General features: G+C 45.3%; 1 protein-coding gene across 5 annotated transcripts in view; it reads left to right on the forward strand.

Annotated features, from left to right (window-relative positions):
* LOC136591716 (polyunsaturated fatty acid lipoxygenase ALOX15B-like) overlaps positions 1-22,539 on the forward strand; it is a 127,898-nt gene that overhangs the window by 48,040 nt on the left and 57,319 nt on the right. For all 5 annotated transcript variants that reach the window (XM_066588546.1, XM_066588547.1, XM_066588545.1 and 2 more), the window contains exons 2-3: positions 7,543-7,714; positions 9,377-9,581. In XM_066588546.1, the coding sequence (XP_066444643.1) occupies positions 7,577-7,714; positions 9,377-9,581 (343 nt within the window). In that variant the 5' untranslated portion in view covers positions 7,543-7,576. The remainder of the gene's footprint in view (positions 1-7,542; positions 7,715-9,376; positions 9,582-22,539) is intronic.

A 22,539-nucleotide genomic window follows, 5' to 3' on the forward strand; every position in this document is an offset into this window, starting at 1 on the left:
TGGGGAGGGCACGAGAGCTTACAGTCTATGGGGAGGGCACGAGAGCTTACAGTCTATGGGGAGGGCACAAGAGCTTACAGTCTATGGGGAGGGCACCAGAGCTTACAGTCTATGGGGAGGGCACCAGAGCTTACAGTCTATGGGGAAATAGGGGGCACAAGAGCTTACAGTCTACGGGGAGGGCACAAGAGCTTGCAGTCTATGGGGAGGGCACAAGAGCTTACAGTCTACGGGGAGGGCACAAAAGCTTACAGTCTACGGGGAGAGCACAAGAGCTAACAGTCTACGGGGAGGGCACAAGAGCTTACAGTCTATGAAGAGGGCGCAAGAGCTTACAGTCTATGGGGAGGGCACAAGAGCTTTCAGTCTATGGGGAGGGCACAAGAGCTTTCAGTCTATGGGGAGGGCACATGAGTTTACAGTCTATGGGGAGGGCACAAGAGCTTTCAGTCTATGGGGAGGGCACATGAGCTTACAGTCTATAGGGAGGGCACAAGAGCTTACAGTCTATGGGGAGGGCACAGGAGCTTACAGTCTATGGGGAGGGCACAAGAGCTTTCAGTCTATGGGGAGGGCACATGAGCTTACAGTCTATAGGGAGGGCACAAGAGCTTACAGTCTATGGGGAGGGCACAGGAGCTTACAGTCTATGAAGAGGGCACAAGAGCTTACAGTCTATGGGGAGCGCACCAGAGCTTACAGTCTATGGGGAGGGCACCAGAGCTTACAGTCTATGAGGAGGGCACCAGAGCTTACAGTCTATGGGGAGGGCACAAGAGCTTACAGTCTGTGAGGAGGGCACAAGAGTTTACAGTCTATGGGGAGGGCACAAGAGCTTACAGTCTATGGGGAGGGCACAAGAGCTTACAGTCTATGGGGAGGGCACATGAGCTTACAGTCTATGGGGAGGGCACCAGAGCTTACAGTCTATAAGGAGGGCACCAGAGCTTACAGTCTATGGGGAGGGCACCAGAGCTTACAGTCTATGGGGAGGGCACAAGAGCTTACAGTCTATGAGGAGGGCACAAGAGCTTACAGTCTATGAGGAGGGCACAAGAGCTTACAGTCTATGGGGAGGGCACAAGAGCTTACAGTCTATGGGGAGGGCACAAGAGCTTACAGTCTATGGGGAGGGCACATGAGCTTACAGTCTATGGGGAGGGCACAAGAGCTTACAGTCTATAGGGAGGGCACAAGAGCTAACAGTCTACGGGGAGGGCACATGAGCTTACAGTCTATGGGGATGGCACAAGAGCTTACAGTCTATGGGGAGGGCACAAGAGCTTTCAGTCTATGGGGAGGGCACAAGAGCTTTCAGTCTATGGGGAGGGCACATGAGTTTACAGTCTATGGGGAGGGCACAAGAGCTTTCAGTCTATGGGGAGGGCACATGAGCTTACAGTCTATAGGGAGGGCACAAGAGCTTACAGTCTATGAAGAGGGCACAAGAGCTTACAGTCTATGGGGAGGGCACCAGAGCTTACAGTCTATGGGGAGGGCACCAGAGCTTACAGTCTATGAGGAGGGCACCAGAGCTTACAGTCTATGGGGAGGGCACAAGAGCTTACAGTCTGTGAGGAGGGCACAAGAGTTTACAGTCTATGGGGAGGGCACAAGAGCTTACAGTCTATGGGGAGGGCACAAGAGCTTACAGTCTATGGGGAGGGCACATGAGCTTACAGTCTATGGGGAGGGGCCCAGAGCTTACAGTCTATGAGGAGGGCACCAGAGCTTACAGTCTATGGGGAGGGCACCAGAGCTTACAGTCTATGGGGAGGGCACAAGAGCTTACAGTCTATGAGGAGGGCACAAGAGCTTACAGTCTATGAGGAGGGCACAAGAGCTTACAGTCTATGGGGAGGGCACAAGAGCTTACAGTCTATGGGGAGTGCACCAGAGCTTACAGTCTATGGGGAGGGCACCAGAGCTTACAGTTTATAGGGAGGGCACCAGAGCTTACAGTCTATGAGGAGGGCACAAGAGCTTACAGTCTATGGGGAGGGTACAAGAGCTTACAGTCTATGGGGAGGGCACAAGAACTTACAGTATACGGGGAGGGCACAAGAGCTTACAGTCTATGGGGAGGGCGCAAGAGCTTACAGTCTATGGGGAGGGCGCAAGAGCTTACAGTCTATGGGGAGGGCACAAGAGCTTACAGTCTATGGGGAGGGCACAAGAGCTTACAGTCTATAGGGAGGGCACAAGAGCTTACAGTCTATGTGGCGAAAATAGGGGGGGGGGGGACACGAGCTTACAGTCTATGAGCTTACATCTCAACACAGGCAACAGAAACCCTGGCGGCACTCCTGTCTGTAATATTCCTTATAGTCACTGTTTATGAATGTTTGTATGATAAAGACTACAGATCAGCAGTCGGATTTTTTACTCAATAAGCTTACTAGACGTCCCAATTAACGCGGGACAGTCCCGCCTTGGGACCCTGTGTCCCGCTATCCCCATGGTCCTAAGCGGGAGAGCCATTTGTCCCACCTTCGGGATGTCTGTCCCCCTTTTGAGATGTGGGGTCGCCATGAAAGTAAATACCAACCGGGGAGTACATACTTCCACCTGCAGCAGCACTGAGAAGAGGAGCAGCAGCGCTCTGAAAACTAGGAGGGGAGGGTAAGTATATGGCTTTAGGGGGGTCTATTACTTCTGGGGTCAATATTACTAATAGTGTCTCCCATATTAGCCCCAGTAGTAATAGTTTTACCACTGAGGCTACTGTGTAGGGTCACTATTACTGCTGAGTATACTGTGGGGTCACTATTACTGCTGAGTACACTGTGGGGTCACTATTACTACTGAGTATACTGTGGGGTCACTATTACTACTGAGTATACTGTGGGGTCACTATTACTACTGAGTATACTGTGGGGTCACTATTACTGCTGAGTATACTGTGGGGTCACTATTACTGCTGAGTATACTGTGGGGTCACTATTACTACTGAGTACACTGTGGGGTCACTATTACTGCTGAGTATACTGTGGGGTCACTATTACTACTGAGTATACTGTGGGGTCACTATTACTACTGAGTATACTGTGGGGTCACTATTACTACTGAGGCTACTGTGTAGGGTCACTATTACTGCTGAGGCTACTGTGGGGTCACTATTACTGCTGAGTATACTGTGGGGTCACTATTACTACTGAGTATACTGTGGGGTCACTATTACTACTGAGTATACTGTGGGGTCACTATTACTACTGAGTATACTGTGGGGTCACTATTACTACTGAGTATACTGTGGGGTCACTATTACTGCTGAGTATACTGTGGGGTCACTATTACTACTGAGTATACTGTGGGGTCACTATTACTACTGAGGCTACTGTGGGGTCACTATGACTACTGAGTATACTGTGGGGTCACTATTACTACTGAGGCTACTGTGTAGGGTCACTATTACTGCTGAGTATACTATGGGGTCACTATTACTGCTGAGTATACTGTGGGGTCACTATTACTACTGAGTATACTGTGGGGTCACTATTACTACTGAGTATACTGTGGGGTCACTATTACTGCTGAGTATACTGTGGGGTCACTATTACTACTGAGTATACTGTGGGGTCACTATTACTGCTGAGTATACTGTGGGGTCACTATTACTGCTGAGTATACTGTGGGGTCACTATTACTACTGAGTATACTGTGGGGTCACTATTACTACTGAGTATACTGTGGGGTCACTATTACTACTGAGTATACTGTGGGGTCACTGTTACTACTGAGTATACTGTGGGGTCACTATTACTACTGAGTATACTGTGGGGTCACTATTACTACTGAGTATACTGTGGGGTCACTATGACTACTGAGTATACTGTGGGGTCACTATTACTACTGAGGCTACTGTGTAGGGTCACTATTACTGCTGAGTATACTATGGGGTCACTATTACTACTGAGGCTACTGTGTAGGGTCACTATTACTACTGAGTATACTGTGGGGTCACTATTACTGCTGAGTATACTGTGGGGTCACTATTACTACTGAGTATACTGTGGGGTCACTATTACTGCTGAGTATACTGTGGGGTCACTATTACTACTGAGTATACTGTGGGGTCACTATTACTACTGAGTATACTGTGGGGTCACTATTACTGCTGAGGCTACTGTGTAGGGTCACTATTACTACTGAGTATACTGTGGGGTCACTATTACTACTGAGTATACTGTGGGGTCACTATTACTGCTGAGTATACTGTGGGGTCACTATTACTGCTGAGTATACTGTGGGGTCACTATTACTACTGAGTATACTGTGGGGTCACTATTACTACTGAGTATACTGTGGGGTCACTATTACTACTGAGTACACTGTGGGGTCACTATTACTACTGAGTACACTGTGGGGTCACTATTACTGCTGAGGCTACTGTGTAGGGTCACTATTACTACTGAGTATACTGTGGGGTCACTATTACTGCTGAGGCTACTGTGTAGGGTCACTATTACTACTGAGTATACTGTGGGGTCACTATTACTGCTGAGTATACTGTGGGGTCACTATTACTGCTGAGTATACTGTGGGGTCACTATTACTGCTGAGTATACTGTGGGGTCACTATTACTACTGAGTATACTGTGGGGTCACTATTACTGCTGAGGCTACTGTGTGGGGTCACTATTACTGCTGAGGCTACTGTGTAGGGTCACTATTACTGCTGAGTATACTGTGGGGTCACTATTACTGCTGAGTATACTGTGGGGTCACTATTACTGCTGAGGCTACTGTGGGGTCACTATTACTACTGAGGCTACTGTGTAGGGTCACTATTACTACTGAGTATACTGTGGGGTCACTATTACTGCTGAGTATACTGTGGGGTCACTATTACTGCTGAGTACACTGTGGGGTCACTATTACTACTGAGTATACTGTGGGGTCACTATTACTACTGAGTATACTGTGGGGTCACTATTACTACTGAGTATACTGTGGGGTCACTATTACTGCTGAGTATACTGTGGGGTCACTATTACTACTGAGTACACTGTGGGGTCACTATTACTGCTGAGTATACTGTGGGGTCACTATTACTACTGAGTATACTGTGGGGTCACTATTACTACTGAGTATACTGTGGGGTCACTATTACTACTGAGGCTACTGTGTAGGGTCACTATTACTGCTGAGGCTACTGTGGGGTCACTATTACTACTGAGTATACTGTGGGGTCACTATTACTACTGAGGCTACTGTGTAGGGGCACTATTACTACTGAGTATACTGTGGGGTCACTATTACTACTGAGTATACTGTGGGGTCACTATTACTGCTGAGTATACTGTGGGGTCACTATTACTACTGAGTATACTGTGGGGTCACTATTACTGCTGAGTATACTGTGGGGTCACTATTACTGCTGAGTATACTGTGGGGTCACTATTACTACTGAGTATACTGTGGGGTCACTATTACTACTGAGTATACTGTGGGGTCACTATTACTACTGAGTATACTGTGGGGTCACTGTTACTACTGAGTATACTGTGGGGTCACTATTACTACTGAGTATACTGTGGGGTCACTATTACTACTGAGTATACTGTGGGGTCACTATGACTACTGAGTATACTGTGGGGTCACTATTACTACTGAGGCTACTGTGTAGGGTCACTATTACTGCTGAGTATACTATGGGGTCACTATTACTACTGAGGCTACTGTGTAGGGTCACTATTACTACTGAGTATACTGTGGGGTCACTATTACTGCTGAGTATACTGTGGGGTCACTATTACTACTGAGTATACTGTGGGGTCACTATTACTGCTGAGTATACTGTGGGGTCACTATTACTACTGAGTATACTGTGGGGTCACTATTACTACTGAGTATACTGTGGGGTCACTATTACTGCTGAGGCTACTGTGTAGGGTCACTATTACTACTGAGTATACTGTGGGGTCACTATTACTACTGAGTATACTGTGGGGTCACTATTACTGCTGAGTATACTGTGGGGTCACTATTACTGCTGAGTATACTGTGGGGTCACTATTACTACTGAGTATACTGTGGGGTCACTATTACTACTGAGTACACTGTGGGGTCACTATTACTACTGAGTACACTGTGGGGTCACTATTACTGCTGAGGCTACTGTGTAGGGTCACTATTACTACTGAGTATACTGTGGGGTCACTATTACTGCTGAGGCTACTGTGTAGGGTCACTATTACTACTGAGTATACTGTGGGGTCACTATTACTGCTGAGTATACTGTGGGGTCACTATTACTGCTGAGTATACTGTGGGGTCACTATTACTGCTGAGTATACTGTGGGGTCACTATTACTACTGAGTATACTGTGGGGTCACTATTACTGCTGAGGCTACTGTGTGGGGTCACTATTACTGCTGAGGCTACTGTGTAGGGTCACTATTACTGCTGAGTATACTGTGGGGTCACTATTACTGCTGAGTATACTGTGGGGTCACTATTACTGCTGAGGCTACTGTGGGGTCACTATTACTACTGAGGCTACTGTGTAGGGTCACTATTACTACTGAGTATACTGTGGGGTCACTATTACTACTGAGTATACTCTGGGGTCACTATTACTGCTGAGGCTACTGTGTAGGGTCACTATTACTACTGAGTATACTGTGGGGTCACTATTACTGCTGAGTATACTGTGGGGTCACTATTACTGCTGAGTATACTGTAGGGTCACTATTACTGCTGAGTATACTGTGGGGTCGCTATTTCTGCTGAGTATACTGTGGGGTCACTATTACTACTAAGTACACTATGGGGGGCTCACTATTACTGCTGAGTATACTGTGGGTGTTACTATGACTACTGAGACTAATATAGGGGCCAGCGTTACTACTGGGGCCACTGTGGGGGTCACTATCACTACTGAGGTCACTGTGGGAAACATTTTATAACGACACAGGTAAAATCAGACATGATAAGCCCCGCCCCTGACCACACCCTTTTGTCCCGCTGAGACCCTGGAAAATCTGGTGGCCTTATACTTATGTTATTAGAAGGAGGAGGCGGGGCCTGGAGGATGCCTAGCGCAGTCTCATATATGTTCCACATAGAGCAGCATCCACAAAGACCTTCCTGGAAGCAGGCTGGAATGATGGGCGTTTCCAGTAGGGCTGGATTTCCAGGTGGCATTTGTACCGCGGTTTCTCCCTCAAAGGGCATTCTGAGAATCCATTACATTGTACCGTGATCACATGTTGTAAGCACAGTGCGTTTGTTGATTGCAGTTAATATGCAGATCAAAACACTGCAAAAACGCAGTAAAACCCCGATACAATTGCCAAGCCCGTTTTCTTGAAGGAACCGCTTGCAGTGGATGGCCACCACAGAGACTGTACTTTATTGTGCCATCAGCAGCTGACGGCGCTCAATGGTTCTTGTCACACCAAGAGTTGGGTAAGAGCTTAGGATTCGCCGGCCGCCGCTGACTATTGAGGTGTCATATTATTATACTATGGCTGTGTTTACTGTCATGTATGAGATAAGTATGCCCTATGTGACCACTAACCTCATATATGTTCCAGGCAAAGCTGATCTAGAGGGGCATCCTCTGAAGACATGGGGGTCTACAAGGTGACAGTGGCCACAGGAAGTGACCCCTCTGCTGGGACCACCAACATCATCTACATCAGCCTTGTGGGGGTGAAGGATGAAAGTGCTAAGCATAAGTTGGGCCACGGCTGGAAACGTGCATCGGTGAGTGTTCCCATAGTCAGAACCAGCTCCCGCTATATGTAGTCCTCGGATGGCAGAGTCGCAGTCTTCCAGTCTGCTCCATCACTAGTAAAGTCCCCTGGTGCAAGCACCGAGTCATGACTGGCTCCTCGGGTGACATTTTTTTTCAGGATAGTCTGCCATTGCCTTCCGAGATATTGCTTTCTCGGAAGGATGGAAGTCTAAGTCAACCTTGAGCTGGCCTGAACCACACAGAGATTGAACCCCCCAACCTTCAGGTCGTGAGGAAGAGCTTAGGACAGCATTTCTGCTGCCTTACCATTCTGCGACTCATGTGATGCAGAGCTCCACCATTGGTAAACCTAAATCACATTAAACCACTTCACTATGGGCTCCTCATTCCCCATGGGCCCTAGAATCTACTCTTGTGGGGTCCTGACATTGTAAACCAGTCAGTAGAGAAGAAACCCCATCCACTTGTTATTGGGCGGAATAGTGGCACCGGTGTCCTGCAGCTTTGTTGTTCTGGACTTTTTTGGGTTTCCTTTAGATTTACCATTTGCCTCTTCTACTCCTAAATATGGGAAAAACCTCAGCACAAGTGAAGTGCTTCAGCCGACCATCAGGGGTTTGTAACCTTGAGGGTAAAAGACCATTTCTACAATAGGGCATTGCTGGTCCTCCATGACTAGTTATTGCCATGTCCAACTGGGGGTGTTCAGGGTTCTTCATAGACAGCGGTGTAACTAAAGGCTCAGGGGCCCGGGTGCAAAAGTTCAGCAGTCCCCATCACCCCCCTCCCAATCTATACCCGTACCCATACCTAAGTCTTGCTGCATACAGCTACGAAAGGAATTTACATACATGATCTTCTAGTCCATTAGCATAAGCTTTCCAAACATCTGGACTAGGTGAAAATTTGTTTGTAGCCCCTTAGGCTATATTTATGTTTTTTTTGTTGTATTTTCGCAAAATTTGGATTTAAACAATACATGCGTTTTTTTTCAAACTGCATGAAGGTTTTTGATGTATTTTTTAATTGTATGTAAAGTGTATATATACAGGAAATACCCAGGTTATACCAGCATTCTCCTGTATTCACTAATATGGACTATGCTGGTGTAAGGCTAACTCCCATGGCCGAGCGTGATATTGGGTCATGAATCATAACCCAATATCGTGCTCACCAACATGCGATCTACCTGTAGATGTGACGCGGGACTATTAAGGTAACATGACGGTGCAGGTCCTCCTCTGTCAGATTCTTCAACTGTAAAGCTGGCATGAGAGAGCAGGGTTTCCTCTCCCATATCCCAAGACTGTGAAGGTGGCATGAGGGTGCAAAGTCTCCTCCCTCACATTCTAGGATTGTAAATGTGGCATGTGGGTGCCGGGTCCTTTCCCACCACACATCTTCTGTGTCTCAGGATGCTGCATTGTGGCTGCTCGTAGTGGAGGAAGCTCTGTATCTGATCACTGTAGTTCAGGGAGTCACAACCTTATATAGAGTCACACTCAAGTGTGCAGCTCCAAATCTCATCTCCCTGTAACATGCAACCTATCACTCCCAACATCCATCTGTATCTAGAGTGTTGGAAGCATATTTGGCCCCTGCTTATACACATGGGTCAGTGCTCCACTACTGGTAGATTTAGGGGTTTCTTATTCCTTCTGTCTCTGCAGGTATGTGACTTTAAGTTGAACATTAAGGAGGATATTGGGGAGCTCCTGTCTGTGCGACTCTTCAAGGAGAGGTATCTGCTCCAACCCCAGGACGCCTGGTACTGCGATAATGTCAAGGTCATCGACCCCATTGGGAAGCTCCACCAGTTCCCCATGTACCAGTGGATCTCCCAAGACACCAGTGTTCTGATCCCGGAGGGGAGAGGTGAGTAATCCTGAGCAGGGGGGATGACCTTCTATAACCTGTGGCTCCACCCAGAGAGCATAGTATCCTAGAATGCTAGAGTTGGAAGGGACCTCCAGGGTCATCGGGTCCAGCCCCCTGCTCAGTGCACAATTCACTAAATCATCCCAGACAGATATTTGTCCAGGCTTTGAAGGAGAACTCCCCACCTCCCGTGGCAACCTGTTCCACTCATTGATCCCCCTCACTGTCTAATATCTAATCTGTGTCTCCTCCCTTTCAGTTTCATCCCATTGCTTCTAGTCTTTCCTTGTACAGATGAGAATATGGCTGATCCCTCTGCACTGTGACAGCCCTTCAGATATTTGTAGACAGCTATTAAGTCTCCTCTCAGCCTTCTCTTCCGCAAGCTAAACATTCCCAGATCCTTTAACTGCTCCTCATTGGACATGATTTGCAGACCGCTCACCATCTTGGTAACTCTTCTCTGAACTTGCTCCAGTTTGTCTATGTCTTTTATAAAGTGGGAGTGCCAGGAACTGGACCCAGTATTCCAGATGAGGTCTGACTAAGGAAGAGTAGAGGGGGATAATGACCTCACGTGATCTAGACTCTATGCTTCTCTTAATACATCCCAGAATTGTGTTAGCCTTTTTGGCTGCTGCATCACATTGTTGACTCATGTTCAGTCTATGATCTATTAGTATACCCAAGTCTTTTTCACATGTGCTGCTGCTTAGCCCAATTCCTCCCATTCTGTATGCGCTTTCTTCATTTTTCTTGCCCAGATGTAGGACTTTGCATTTCATGTCATAGAAGGAAATTAGATTTGTCTGGCATGACTTGTTTGTTACAACCATGCTGGCTCTGGTTAATTACTCCATTTTCATCCAAGTACTTGCATACATGCTGTTTAACCCCTTAACGACCAGCCCATAGTGTTTTTACGTCCTCCCGAAGTGGGCTTTATTCTCTGAGGACGTAAAAACATGTGTCCTGCAGAGAATAATGCCCCTCGGGCTGTGGACATGACAGCTCCATGCTGTCGGTGTCCGCAGGTAGCTGACAGCATGGAGCTGTCATCCCGGGCTGTTTGCCCCCCCCCCCCCCCGCATTGCGTTCGGCGCTATGCAATGGATAGCGCCGATCGCAAAAAAAGTAAATAAAAGTGCCCAAAAAGTTAAAGATTCAGCTGCTCCGATGGATCGGATCCATCGGAGCAGCTGAAATTACTCACCGAGGTCCGCAGCACGGCTCCCCGCTGTCCCGATGCTTCGGGCCCCGTAGCCGTCCTTCTGCGCATGCGCGCCAGGCGGCATTACGTCAGCCGCATGCGCAGAGGGCCTGGCGGCGCGGTAAATTTAAAATCTCCTGGCTCCCAGCTCCTGTAGGTAGCCGGGAGGCAGGAGATGTCAGCGGGGACTGCGGTGAGCGGTCCCCGGTATCGCGATCACCATTATACAATGGATAACGGCGATCGCGGAAAAGTGCAAAAAAGTGTAAAAAAAGAAAAATTTCACCTCCCTTCATGGATCGGATCCATGAGGGGAGGTGAAAATACTCACCTCAGGTCCGCCGATGTCCTCTGGCTGGTGTCGGGACCCCCCGCTGGCTTCTGCGATGTGCCGATGTGGCGCGCATGCGCAGAAGCCGGCGAGCCCGGCAAATTCAACATCTCCCTGCACCCGGCTGTCACAGATAGCCGAGTGCAGGGAGATATGACTGGGGACCGCTGTATGCGGTTTCCAGTCATATGATTACCGTTATCCATCGGATAACGGTGATCATATAAAGTTAAAAAGTAAAAACAAAAAAAAAAGTTAAAAGTTTAAAAAGTTAAAGTTTCATCTTCCCTTACGGATCGTATCCATAAGGGGGGATGAAATTACGTACCCAAGGTCCCGGATTTGTTCCCTGGTGGGATGTTGATCCGCGGACCTTACCCCAGCTTCGGCGCATGTGCCCATCAGCATGATGGTGGACGCATGCGCAAAAGTGAAATATTGCCCAAGAAATGTAAAATCTCCCTGCTGCTGGCTACAAAAGGTAGTTAAGAGCCTGGAGATGTCACGGGGGGCCGCGGTATGCGGTTACTGGTCACGTGATCGCCGTTATCCAATGCATAATGGCGATCACGTAAAAGTTCTTTAAAAAGTGGCAGTTTCATCTCCCCTCACCGATGCGATCGGTGGGGGAAGATGAAACATCTTCTCGGAGGCTTCCGCATTTGAATCCAGATGCGATTATCCTTCATGGACCCTTCCGTCTGCTGCGCATGCGCCAGCTGGCAAAATGCCGGACACATTCGTAGGAGCCGGGGAGCCCAGGAAATTTAAAATCTCCTTGCTCCCAGCGACCAACGGTCGCTGAGTGCTTGGAGCAGTGACCGGAGACCTCGTTGAGCGGTCCCCGGTCATGTGATAAAGTAGCGATCTAAGATTAGGCCGGTCACACATGACCGGAGAGGAATTACGGGTTCTGCATGCGCTTGATCCGTGGTAATCCACGGATCAATCGCATGCATTGGATTACACAATTCCACCCAATTAGCGGGTCGGAATTACGGAATCCACTCGCAGAAACAGAACACGGCATGCTATATTTTACAGCGGATATCTGCGACCTAGAGCCCATTGTGCTCTATGACCGCGGATATACCCGCAGCCCATATACAAACACATTGTGTACTGGCTGCGGGTACCCGGGTCATCTCTAAGCGACGGCACGGGAAATCTAAACAAAAAACCACCTGTGTGAGTAGGCAGTTATGCGCAGTACATTACACGGCCGTACGCAGGGTCACAGCCGGGCTCACAGCTGGAATCCGCTGCGTGCCTCCGCAAGCAGATTCCACATACGGCTGAGTGAGCCCGGCGTTATTCAGACCGCTACCTGTAATCCGTAATTTACAAGAAGCCCCGGAAACGCTCGCCTTCCTGCAGTTCCAGGAGCAGCTTGTTGAGCGCCTTCTCTGTGAGACCACCGCACCGCAGCAAAATTACAAAGCCTCACAGAGCGCCATTTTTTACACCCCATACCTGCTGCTGAGGTTACGAAATACCCCCCAAAATACATGAGAGGAGGGGGGGGGGGATACCCGGTTTTCTTGCCCCATGTGCCCATCCCAAGCAGCCTCCGTAATTACCCCTGTCTTCGGACATAAAACGCAGTTTATATTATTACCTTTATCTAATATTTAGGGAATGCCAAAAAAATGGGGATGGCGGGGGGGGGGGGGGGGGGGGGGGGAGGGATTATTTTTAGGAAGTCAATTTTTTTTCTGTATAAGTGGGCAATGGGGCCTGGAATTTATTCAGTTCTGCCCAGAAATCCAGCGGGCATTCCCTCCATTATAGGCCTAGCCATTTGTCCTGTAAGTAGATTAGGGCCACAATGGGTATGTTTCTGAACACGGGACAAACGGGGGTATCCATTTTGGGGTGAACGTCTTCATTCCTATGTACACTGTCCAAAAAAAACAGTTTTTAAATTGACACAATTGCCAAAAAAATGAAAATCATATTTTTTTCCTTCTGCTTGGCTTAGATTCATTCAAAAACTATGAAGCCAAAAAAGTCATCATACCCCTAGATAAATTCGTTAGGGGGTCTACTTTTCAGAATGGGGTCACTTGTGGGGGTTCTCCATCGTTTTGGTCACCCAATGGCTCTACAAGTGGGCAATGGGGACTAAATCTCCTTCAAGCAAAATTTCTGTTCCGAAAGCCACCGGTTGCTCCTTTCATTTTGGGCCCCATTGTGCATATAGACGTAATACTAGGGCCACAATGGGTATGCTTCTGAGCACGGGACAAACAGGGGTATCCATTCTGGGGTGCAAGTCTTCATTCATATATGTGCGGTACAAAAAAACCTGCTTTTGAAATGACAGAATTACCAAAAAAATGAAAATCGTATTTTTTTTTCCTTCGGCTTGGCTTAGATTCATTCAAAAACTGTGAAGTCAAAAAAGTCATCGTACCCCTAGATAAATTTGTTAAGGGGTCTAATTTTTAAAATGGTGTCACTTGTGGGCGTTCTCCATCGTTTTAGTCACTCAATGGCTCTACAAGTGTGCAATAGGGCCTAAATCTCCTTCAAGCAAAATTTCTGTTCCGAAAGCCCACGGTTGCTCCTTTCATTTTGGGCCCCATTGTGCATCCAGACGTAAGATTAGGGCCATAATGGGTATGTTTCTGAGCACGGGACAAACAGGGTATCCATTCTGGGGTGCAAATCCTAATTTTCATGTGTACTATAGAAAAAAGTCCTGTCTTTAAAATGACATATTTGCAAAAATATGAAATTTTAGTTTTTCTCTTCTAAATTGCATTGACTCCTGAAAAAAAACTGTGGGGTTAAAACACTCCTGACACCCCTCAGTGAATACGTTAAAGGGTGTAGTTTTTAAAATAGGGTCACTTGTGGGGGTATCTATCATTTTGACTCCTATGAGCCTTTCCAATCTTGGATTGGTGTAGGAAAACAAAGTGTTCCTCAAAATGCTGAAAAGTAAAGTTACATTTGTACGTCTCCTAAATGGTTAAAAAAAAACAAAAGTTTTTCCAATGTGCGCCCAAAATAAAGTAAACGGATGGAAATATAAATCTTAGCAAAAATTTTTATATTATGTTTGCACATATTTGAGATATTGCAGTTGGAAATGTGAAAAAAATGACGATTTTTTCAAAATTGTCCCAATTTTGGCGCTTTTAATAAATAAACACAAACTCTATCAGTCTTTTTTTTCCACCTAAATGAAGTACAACATGTGGTGAAAAAACAATGTCAGAATCGCTTGGATATGCAAAACCTTTCTGGTGTTTTTCCATGCTAAAGTGACACGTGTCAGAATTGCAAAATTTGGCCTGGTCATTAAGGCGCAAACAGGCTTGGTCACTAAGGGGTTAATAATTTGTTCAAAGATCTTTCCCGGTCTAGAAGTCAGGCTCACAGGCCTTTAGTTTCCTGGATCCACCTTCTTCCCTTTTTTGAAGATAGGGACAACATTTGCCCTTTTCTAATCTTCTGTGACTTCTCCTGTTCTCCAGGAATTTTCAAAGATTCCGGTGAGTGGATCAGCAATTACCTCTGCATCTGGACCTTGAGACTTCGGTTCTTGTAAGTTAGCTAAGTGTTCCCTCACCATCTCTCTGCTTATAGATAGCCATTATTATTTTATTCTCCTGATAGCACGGGGAAGATCAGTTGATGTTACATCTACTTTCTGAGAGAAAACAGTTACAAAATAGGAATATTAAAGTTCTTTTCTCTCAATATCATTTTTAACCAATTCAGCATGTTCAACCTGTAAACATCCTATAGCATCTTTGACCAAAATCCCTTTTTATTGCTTTTGGCCTCTGTTACAAACCTTACAATTCATTATTAGCTTTAGCTTTTCTGACACTTGCTCTACAGTTTCTGCAGACCCCATTATATTCTTCTTTAGATATTCCTCCTTCTTTCCATTTGATAAACATTTTTCTTCCTCTTTAACATGTGTACAAGTTCTGTGTTCCTCCATCCTGGTCTCTTTAAATGCTTCCCATTCTTCCTTCTTTTAGGGATTAACGATTGTGTGTTGAGAATCTCATTTCGCAATATTTCCCAACCTTCTGGGACATTTCTGTCCTTAAGAACATCCAGCCATTGGATTCTTCATATCCTCTTTCTGAGTCCATTACAATCTGCCGTTCTGAAATCCAACCTTGAGGTCTGAGCCTTCTCAGGTCTTCCTCCCCTTGTTATCCAACATCCAAGGATATCATGATCACTGCCTCCTTAGGTCCCAGCCACCCTTACTACATAAACCATTCCCTTCCTCTTAGTAAGAATTAGGTCCAAGATAGCGGATCCTCTCGTTTTCTCTTCTACCTTCTGGAAGATAAAGTTGTCAGCAAGAGTAGATAAGAATTTGTTGGATCCATTACTTTTACCTGAGAGATTCCCAACAAATGTCTGGATGGGTAAAATCTCCCATGATCACTATGTTGGGCTTCTTTGAGAGCTTGGCCATCTGATGTAGATAGAGTTCCTCCATACCTTCTGCTTGTCCAGGCGGCCTATAGTAAATGCCTACAATGGTGTCCTTTCTGTTGTTGTCTCCTTGTATTCTTACCCAAACAGTTTCTACAGAACTCCCATGCTCAGAAGCTTGAATCTCTGTGGAGATGAATGTTCTCCTTACATACAACACAACACCTCCTCCCCCTTTTATTAGGTCTGTTTCTTATAAATAAGTTGTATCCTTCAAGCCTTGTATCCAATCATGTGTATCATCCCACCAAGTTTCCGTGATGCCGATGACATCATATTTCTCTTCCTGTTTTAGGAGCTCCAATTCTCCTTGTTTGTTTCCCAGCTCTGGGCATTTGTGTAGGAACATGTTAGTTTGTGATCGGGGTCTATTGCTCCTCTACTTGCCTTCTGAATTGTTTGTCTCTGTTCTTTCTTTCCACTTCTAATAACGAGGTTCTCAGATGTACTCATTAGCTGTATATTTTTACCTTCACTTCCCTTCCCATATTGTTCTAGTGTAAAGCTCTCCTAATGAGTGAAGCAAGGCGCCCACCAAATATATGCTTACCTGTCTGTAAGGTGTAATCCGTCTCTAGCAAGCAGTCCATCATATAGGTAATTCACTCCATGGTCTAGGAATACATATCTTTGCTGACTGAACCATTGACGTAGCCAGTTCACCTCTAGAATCCTGTTCCATCTTCTTTTTTTTTTATAACAATATTCTTTATTGGACATGTGATGAAATATACATACATAGTGTTTATAAATGTACAATCCAAGAGATGTAATACTAACATTAAGTTCTATAGTAAAATTTAGAATAAACATATCTGCTGGAGACATTTTTGATATGCAAGGCACATGTCATTATTTTCTTAAGAAGGGAGGGAAACAGGGGAAAGACGGGGGAGAAGGAGTTAGAAGGGTAGGCGGGAATGCAAGGATGGAGGGAGGGGGTAGTGGAATAGGAGATAGGGAAAAAGGGGGGGGGGAGGGAGTGGGCAGGGGTAGGAGAAGGGAAAGTGGTAATATTGAAGTTTAAGACTCTAACATGAGTTATTCAAAAGGTTTATTCAACAGGAAAAACCTTTAACCATGGGTTCCACATATCATTGTATTGAGAGATTGCGTTATTTCGAAGAGCTATAATTTTTTCAAAAATACTGTGTTCAGAGATAAGTTGGGTTAATTCTTTTAAGGACGGAATAGTATTCGTCTTCCATTTTTTGGCAATTAGGTTTTTGGCACCCAGTAGAATATGTCCGATAAGCTTTTTTAGAGGAAAGTATATTTTACCTGGTTCCAATAGAAGTAGGGCTATTTTGGGGGAGAAGTGAAGTTTGATACCTGATACTTTAGAGATGAGGTTAAATGTATCGCTCCAAAAGGGGCGAAGTAGCGGGCACGCCCAGAATACATGTAGTAGGGATCCCTCGTGTCCGCATCCCCTCCAGCAGAGATTGTTTGGGGAAAGACCTCTTCTAGCCAGTATCGTTGGGGTATAATACCATCGTGTTAGAATTTTTGTATGTGTTTCGATCAGCGAAGTTCCTTGTGAGGCTTGTCCCACCCATTTAAAGCTTCGAAGCCACTCGTCAATGGGAATCTTTTGGTTTATATCTTTTTCCCAACTGATAAGATGGCATTTACCTGGAGCTTTCAAATTTCCCGAGAGATTATCGTAGTATAGCCTAGTAGGAAATTTTTTGTTGCTGGGGTTTAGGAGAGAAAGCACTATATCAGGAGCTTTAATGGTTTGAAGATTAAAATTGCGCAGGAAGGACCCCACTTGATTAAATCTATAAACTTCGCCATATGGTATGTGGAATGTTGACTTCAGAGACTTAAAAGTGTGGAGTACATTTTTGGAGTAGAGATCTGAGATGAACTTTATATTGTTTTTTGTCCAAATTTTAAGCTGTAAATTAGGAATGAAATATTCTAATGTTTCTATGGGAATGTTCGATATAGGTTTTTGTGAATTGGTACTTCGAGATATGTCCATCCATGCCTCAAGTGTAGCTTTCATTGGAGGAGAGATGGGGAGGGTCTTCAGGCAGTTTGTTAGAGAAGGTATGCGGGCACAAATAGAGGCGGCAAATAGTAGGATTTTTAGTGGTCTTTGTTTGTTTAGTTCTAGTTCTATTGAAGGCCAATTAAGCTGTGGGTTGTGACGTGTCCAGGGGGTTAGGTGACTTAAAAGAGTAGATTTGTAATAGGATTCTATGTTGGGGAGTCCGAGACCGCCCTGATATCTATTTAGGGTTAATATGGATAGTGCTATTCTGGGCCTTTTATTTTGCCAGATATATTTTGACAGTTGCTTCTGGAAGCTATTTAATGTGTGTTTTGGGATTGGCACTGGGAGTGTTCGGAAATAGTGTAGAATTTTTGGTAGTATAAGCATTTTGTATATTGATACTCTACCTAACCAAGTTACGGGGTGTGAGTTGAAATTGTCTATATCTTTTTGGATTTCCGAGAGAAGCTGGGGGAAGTTGGCAAGTATTATGTCTGATAAAGGAAAGGATAGATTTATTCCTAAGTAGGGAATAGATTTATTTTGCCATTGGAATGAGAATTCTTTTTGTATGTCTTTTTTTAGTCTTTCTTTGAGGTGTATTCCAAGAATTTGGGATTTGTTGGAGTTCAATTTGTAATAGGATATTTCCGAGAATTGGGACAAGGTTTTCTGAGTGGATCTTAGTGATTGGAGAGGTTTAGTTAAAATAAGAAGAACATCATCGGCAAACAAACTAATTTTATGTTGTCTATGTGTTGCTGGGATTCCATAGATGTCTGAGTCAGTTCTTATTTTTTCGGCTAAGGGTTCCATTATTATTGTGAATAAGAGTGGCGAAAGAGGACATCCTTGGCGAGTGCCATTTGTTATGGGAAATGGGTTAGAAAGCATACCGTCCACTAGTACTTTTGCTGAGGGATTGGTGTAAAGCGCTTTGATTGCATTAAAGATGTAGCCGGAGAATCCGAACTTACGAAGGGTGGCAAATGCATATTCCCACTGGAGTCGGTCAAACGCTTTTTCAGCATCTAATGTGACCAGGACTGCCGGGTTCTTTTCTTGTTCTAGCTTATAGAGAAGATTTAAAATTCTTCTAGTTGCGTCTGAAGCTTGTCTTCCCTTCGTAAATCCTACCTGATCTGAATGTATCAGGTCTGGCAAAATATCAAGAAGCCTCTGTGCTATGGTCTTTGCGTATATCTTAATATCGCAATTTAGGAGGGAAATGGGTCTGAAGTTGGATGGGGTGGTGGGGTCTTTACCAGGTTTAGGGATTGTTACAATTGTAGCTTCCAGGTTTTCTTTAGGAAAAAGGCCATCTGTAATTCCCTGATTGAAGGCTTGGGCCATATGGGTAATTAGTGAGGTGGAGAATGTTTTATAGTAATCGTTGGAAAAGCCGTCAGGGCCTGGGGCTTTTTGCGCTTTTAAGGTTTTAATGGTTTTCGCGATCTCGAGGGGTAATATTGGAGAATTTAGGGATTCCAAAAGGGGTTGTGTGAGAGATGGGAGTTTGATGTCCCTTAAGAAATTTTTTATGGAGAGTGTAGACGGTTGGGGGGTGTTGCTATCTTCTCTCAAATTATAGAGTGCCTCATAGTATTGTCGGAAGGAGTCTACTATCTGGGAAGGATGAGATAATTTAATTGAAGGGTTTTGCGGGTCAAGAATATACGGGATTTTTGACTTTTGTATTTGTTTTTTAACTAGTTTAGCCATCATTCGGGAGGGTTTATTATTAGAGGCGTAAAATGTTGCTCGGGATGATTTCATCTCTTTATCGTAGTTATCCATTAAGTTAGTCCTCAAGGTTTGTCTTAATTTAAAAAGTTCTGTGTGGAGGTGTTCAGATGGATTTTTCAAAATTTGTTTTTCAATAGATGCGATTTGATCCATTAAGGTATTAATGGCACGGGTTTTTTCTTTTTTATAATGGGCGCTAATTTTAATAAGGATTCCTCTAATGAATGCCTTGTGGGCATTCCAGATGGTTATTGGGGACATTTCGGGGGTGTTGTTGATTTTAAAGTATTCTTTTATCTCAGACGTGATGATGTTATTATATTTGGGTAGTTTTAGTAGAAATTTGTTGTTTTTCCATTTTTTTGGCTTTTCTCCCATTCCCTCTAGAGAAATGGTAATGTCAACTGGTGCATGATCAGACCACGTTGTTTTACCGACCTGGGCTGACCTAGCTTGAAAAAGCGTGGGTTTGTTTAAGAGAATTAGATCTATTCTTGAGAAGGATCTGTATCTGGGTGAATAAAAAGAAAACTCTTTTGAGGAGGCGTTCAGACATCTATAGGAGTCGAATAAAGCTTCTTTGTGTAGCCATGGTGAAAGTGACGGAGTCGATCTTTGGGACCCTCTTGTAGAATCTAGTAGATTATCCGGAACCGCATTGAAATCCCCACATATGATAAGGTTACCCACCTCGCGTCTCCTGATCTTCTTGATGGTTTTGTTTAAAAATCGTATTTGGGCTTTATTTGGGACATACAAATTTACAAGAGTGAAGGGCTTATGGTTAAGCAATCCTGTCAGGATCAAATATCTGCCCTTTGGGTCTAGTTCTTGGTATGTAACATCAAATTGTATGGTATCTTTAATTGCTATTAGAACCCCAGCTTGTTTCTTTGAAGCCGAAGCAAGAAAAATTTTTGGATATTTTTTGTGGGTAATTTTTGGAGTAGCGGAGGTCGCGAAGTGGGTCTCCTGCACACAGATAATATCAGCATTGGACCTCAGGGCCTCTTTCCAGAGTGAGGATCTTTTGAATGGCGAATTTAACCCATTGGCATTTAACGATAAAATTTTTACCGACATCTCAAAAGCTCCTGTTAAACAATTGCATATGTGGAACAATCTAGACTATAAGTAAGATGGTCAGACTTCAAAAGTAGAAGTGTACCAGGTCCGGTTTCAAGGTAAGTAGAAAAATTAACAGACAATAGGTTTCTACTATTTAAACACAGACCAGGTTTAAAATTGCTTCAAACAGACAAATTATGACTGCGGGGAAGCCGCGAGTCGTACGGTAAAGAAACTTAGATTGTGACTATTTGTCAGATCTGTTTCTTTTAGAAGGGGGGGGGGGGGCGGAAAAGTTCGCCTGAAAAGGAGTTTCCATAGTCACCTATGGTAGGTGGCGTTGGGATCCTTCCGCTTGGTGCATAGCTCACTTTCGGGGCCCGTCTTGTAGTTGTTTTCTTGGGATTCTTGAAGTCGGATGAAGGCGATGAGGGGTTGGCAGGTTTACTCCCCATGCTTTGAGAAGCTGGACGGCGTCCTCTGGTTTGGTTAGGACATGGGTTGTGTCATCTCTGCGGATCAAGATCTTGATGGGAAAACCCCATCTATAGGGGATATTAGCTTGTCTCAGAGCTAATGTTATTTCCGCAAATTTTTTCCTCTCAGACATGGTTGCTTGGGATAAGTCTGCATAGAGACGTATGTCTGCATAAGGCGGAGGTAGTTGTTGTAGTTTGCGGGCTTCCGACATGAGCGCATCTTTCGTGTGGTAGAAATGGATTCTAGCGATTATGTCTCTTGGGGTAGATTCAGCGATAAATTTAGGTCTGGGAAGCCTATGAGCCCTGTCTATAATTAGGTCTTGTAGAGGAGCTTCAGGAAGCAGGGTACGCATAAGTTGGTTTAAATATTTTGGAATCTCGGGTGCTGTAATAGACTCTGGAATGCCGCGGAATTTGACATTATTGCGTCTATTCCTATCTTCCAGGTCTGCGAGTTTGGATTTTAGTTGGGTAACTTCGTCGGCCAAATCATAGTGGGCATCAATTAAGGCGTTGTGGGATTGTGTGATTTTGCCCATTTTGCTTTCTGTGTGGGCCACACGTTCGCCGATTGACTCCATTGTTGCCGTGAGCGAGGAGTTAAGTGATGTAAAACTTGTGTATAGAGAGTCACTCAGGGCCACTATCATATCTTTTATAAATGCCTCAGAGGCTGGCTGGGTAGATGATGGCAGAGCTTTTATATAGTCTCTCATAAAAGGAGCTTGGGAAGGTGAGAAATTGGGACCTTCACTCCTGGGTCTCTGTTTTAAGGGACTTTCTGAGGGAGAGTGGGTACTTTCACCACGAGGGGAGGAGGAGGGCGCCATCTTAGGGGATGTTACAACTGCTTGTAGGCTTTGGCGTTTACCCCCTGTGTGCTTGTGTAGTGGGGAGGGTTGTGGAACACTCACCCCTCTGTCTGAATCCCTCTCCGGTGATGATCCGGCAGCCGAATCTGAAGGAGCGCTGTCATTTTCTCTTTCTTGAGATCGCGCTGCAGAGCCGGTCGGGACCTTCACACTGCAGGCGCGCGGCACCTCCGGAGCGGAGAAGAACTCCTCGAGACGCCGTGGTTGAGGTCGGGAGGGTCTGCGGCGAGACATTATCGGCAGCAGAGGAATTGAAGCAGTGTTATCGCTGCTGGAAGGGTCTCTGACGTTGGTGTGGAGTTGCGGTAGGTGACTTTATTAACGGAGCTCCGGGTTCACACCGCCATCTTCTCGCAGAGCCAGGCCACGCCCCCCCTGTTCCATCTTCTTATTCCAAAGCGATCCACTGGGTGAATGGATGAGAAGACCACCCATGCTCCTGGTTCCTTCACCTTCCTGCCAAGGTCATCAAAGTCTCTTCAGATAGTTGCAACACATTAGGTCTGCTACCTATGTCTGCCGCCCTCTTGCTATTCTAAGCAGATGCGGGTATTACTCTGCTTCTTCTGTTCTATTTTTGTTTTATTTTCTACCAGCAATGAGGGAGCCAGCCCCTCTAAGTGCTTACAGCCCGGCTGCAACTTAAATAGCAATTATTCTCCTATTTAAGTGAACTGGGGACCTTCCTTCTTTGCCTCAGAATTGATGGGTGTTTGCTTCAGACACTCAGCACATCTAGGCGGCCTGTCTTTAGATTGGTCTATCTTT

This window comes from Eleutherodactylus coqui, chromosome 1, assembly GCF_035609145.1.
Source record: "Eleutherodactylus coqui strain aEleCoq1 chromosome 1, aEleCoq1.hap1, whole genome shotgun sequence".
NCBI classification, from domain to species: Eukaryota; Metazoa; Chordata; class Amphibia; order Anura; family Eleutherodactylidae; genus Eleutherodactylus; species Eleutherodactylus coqui.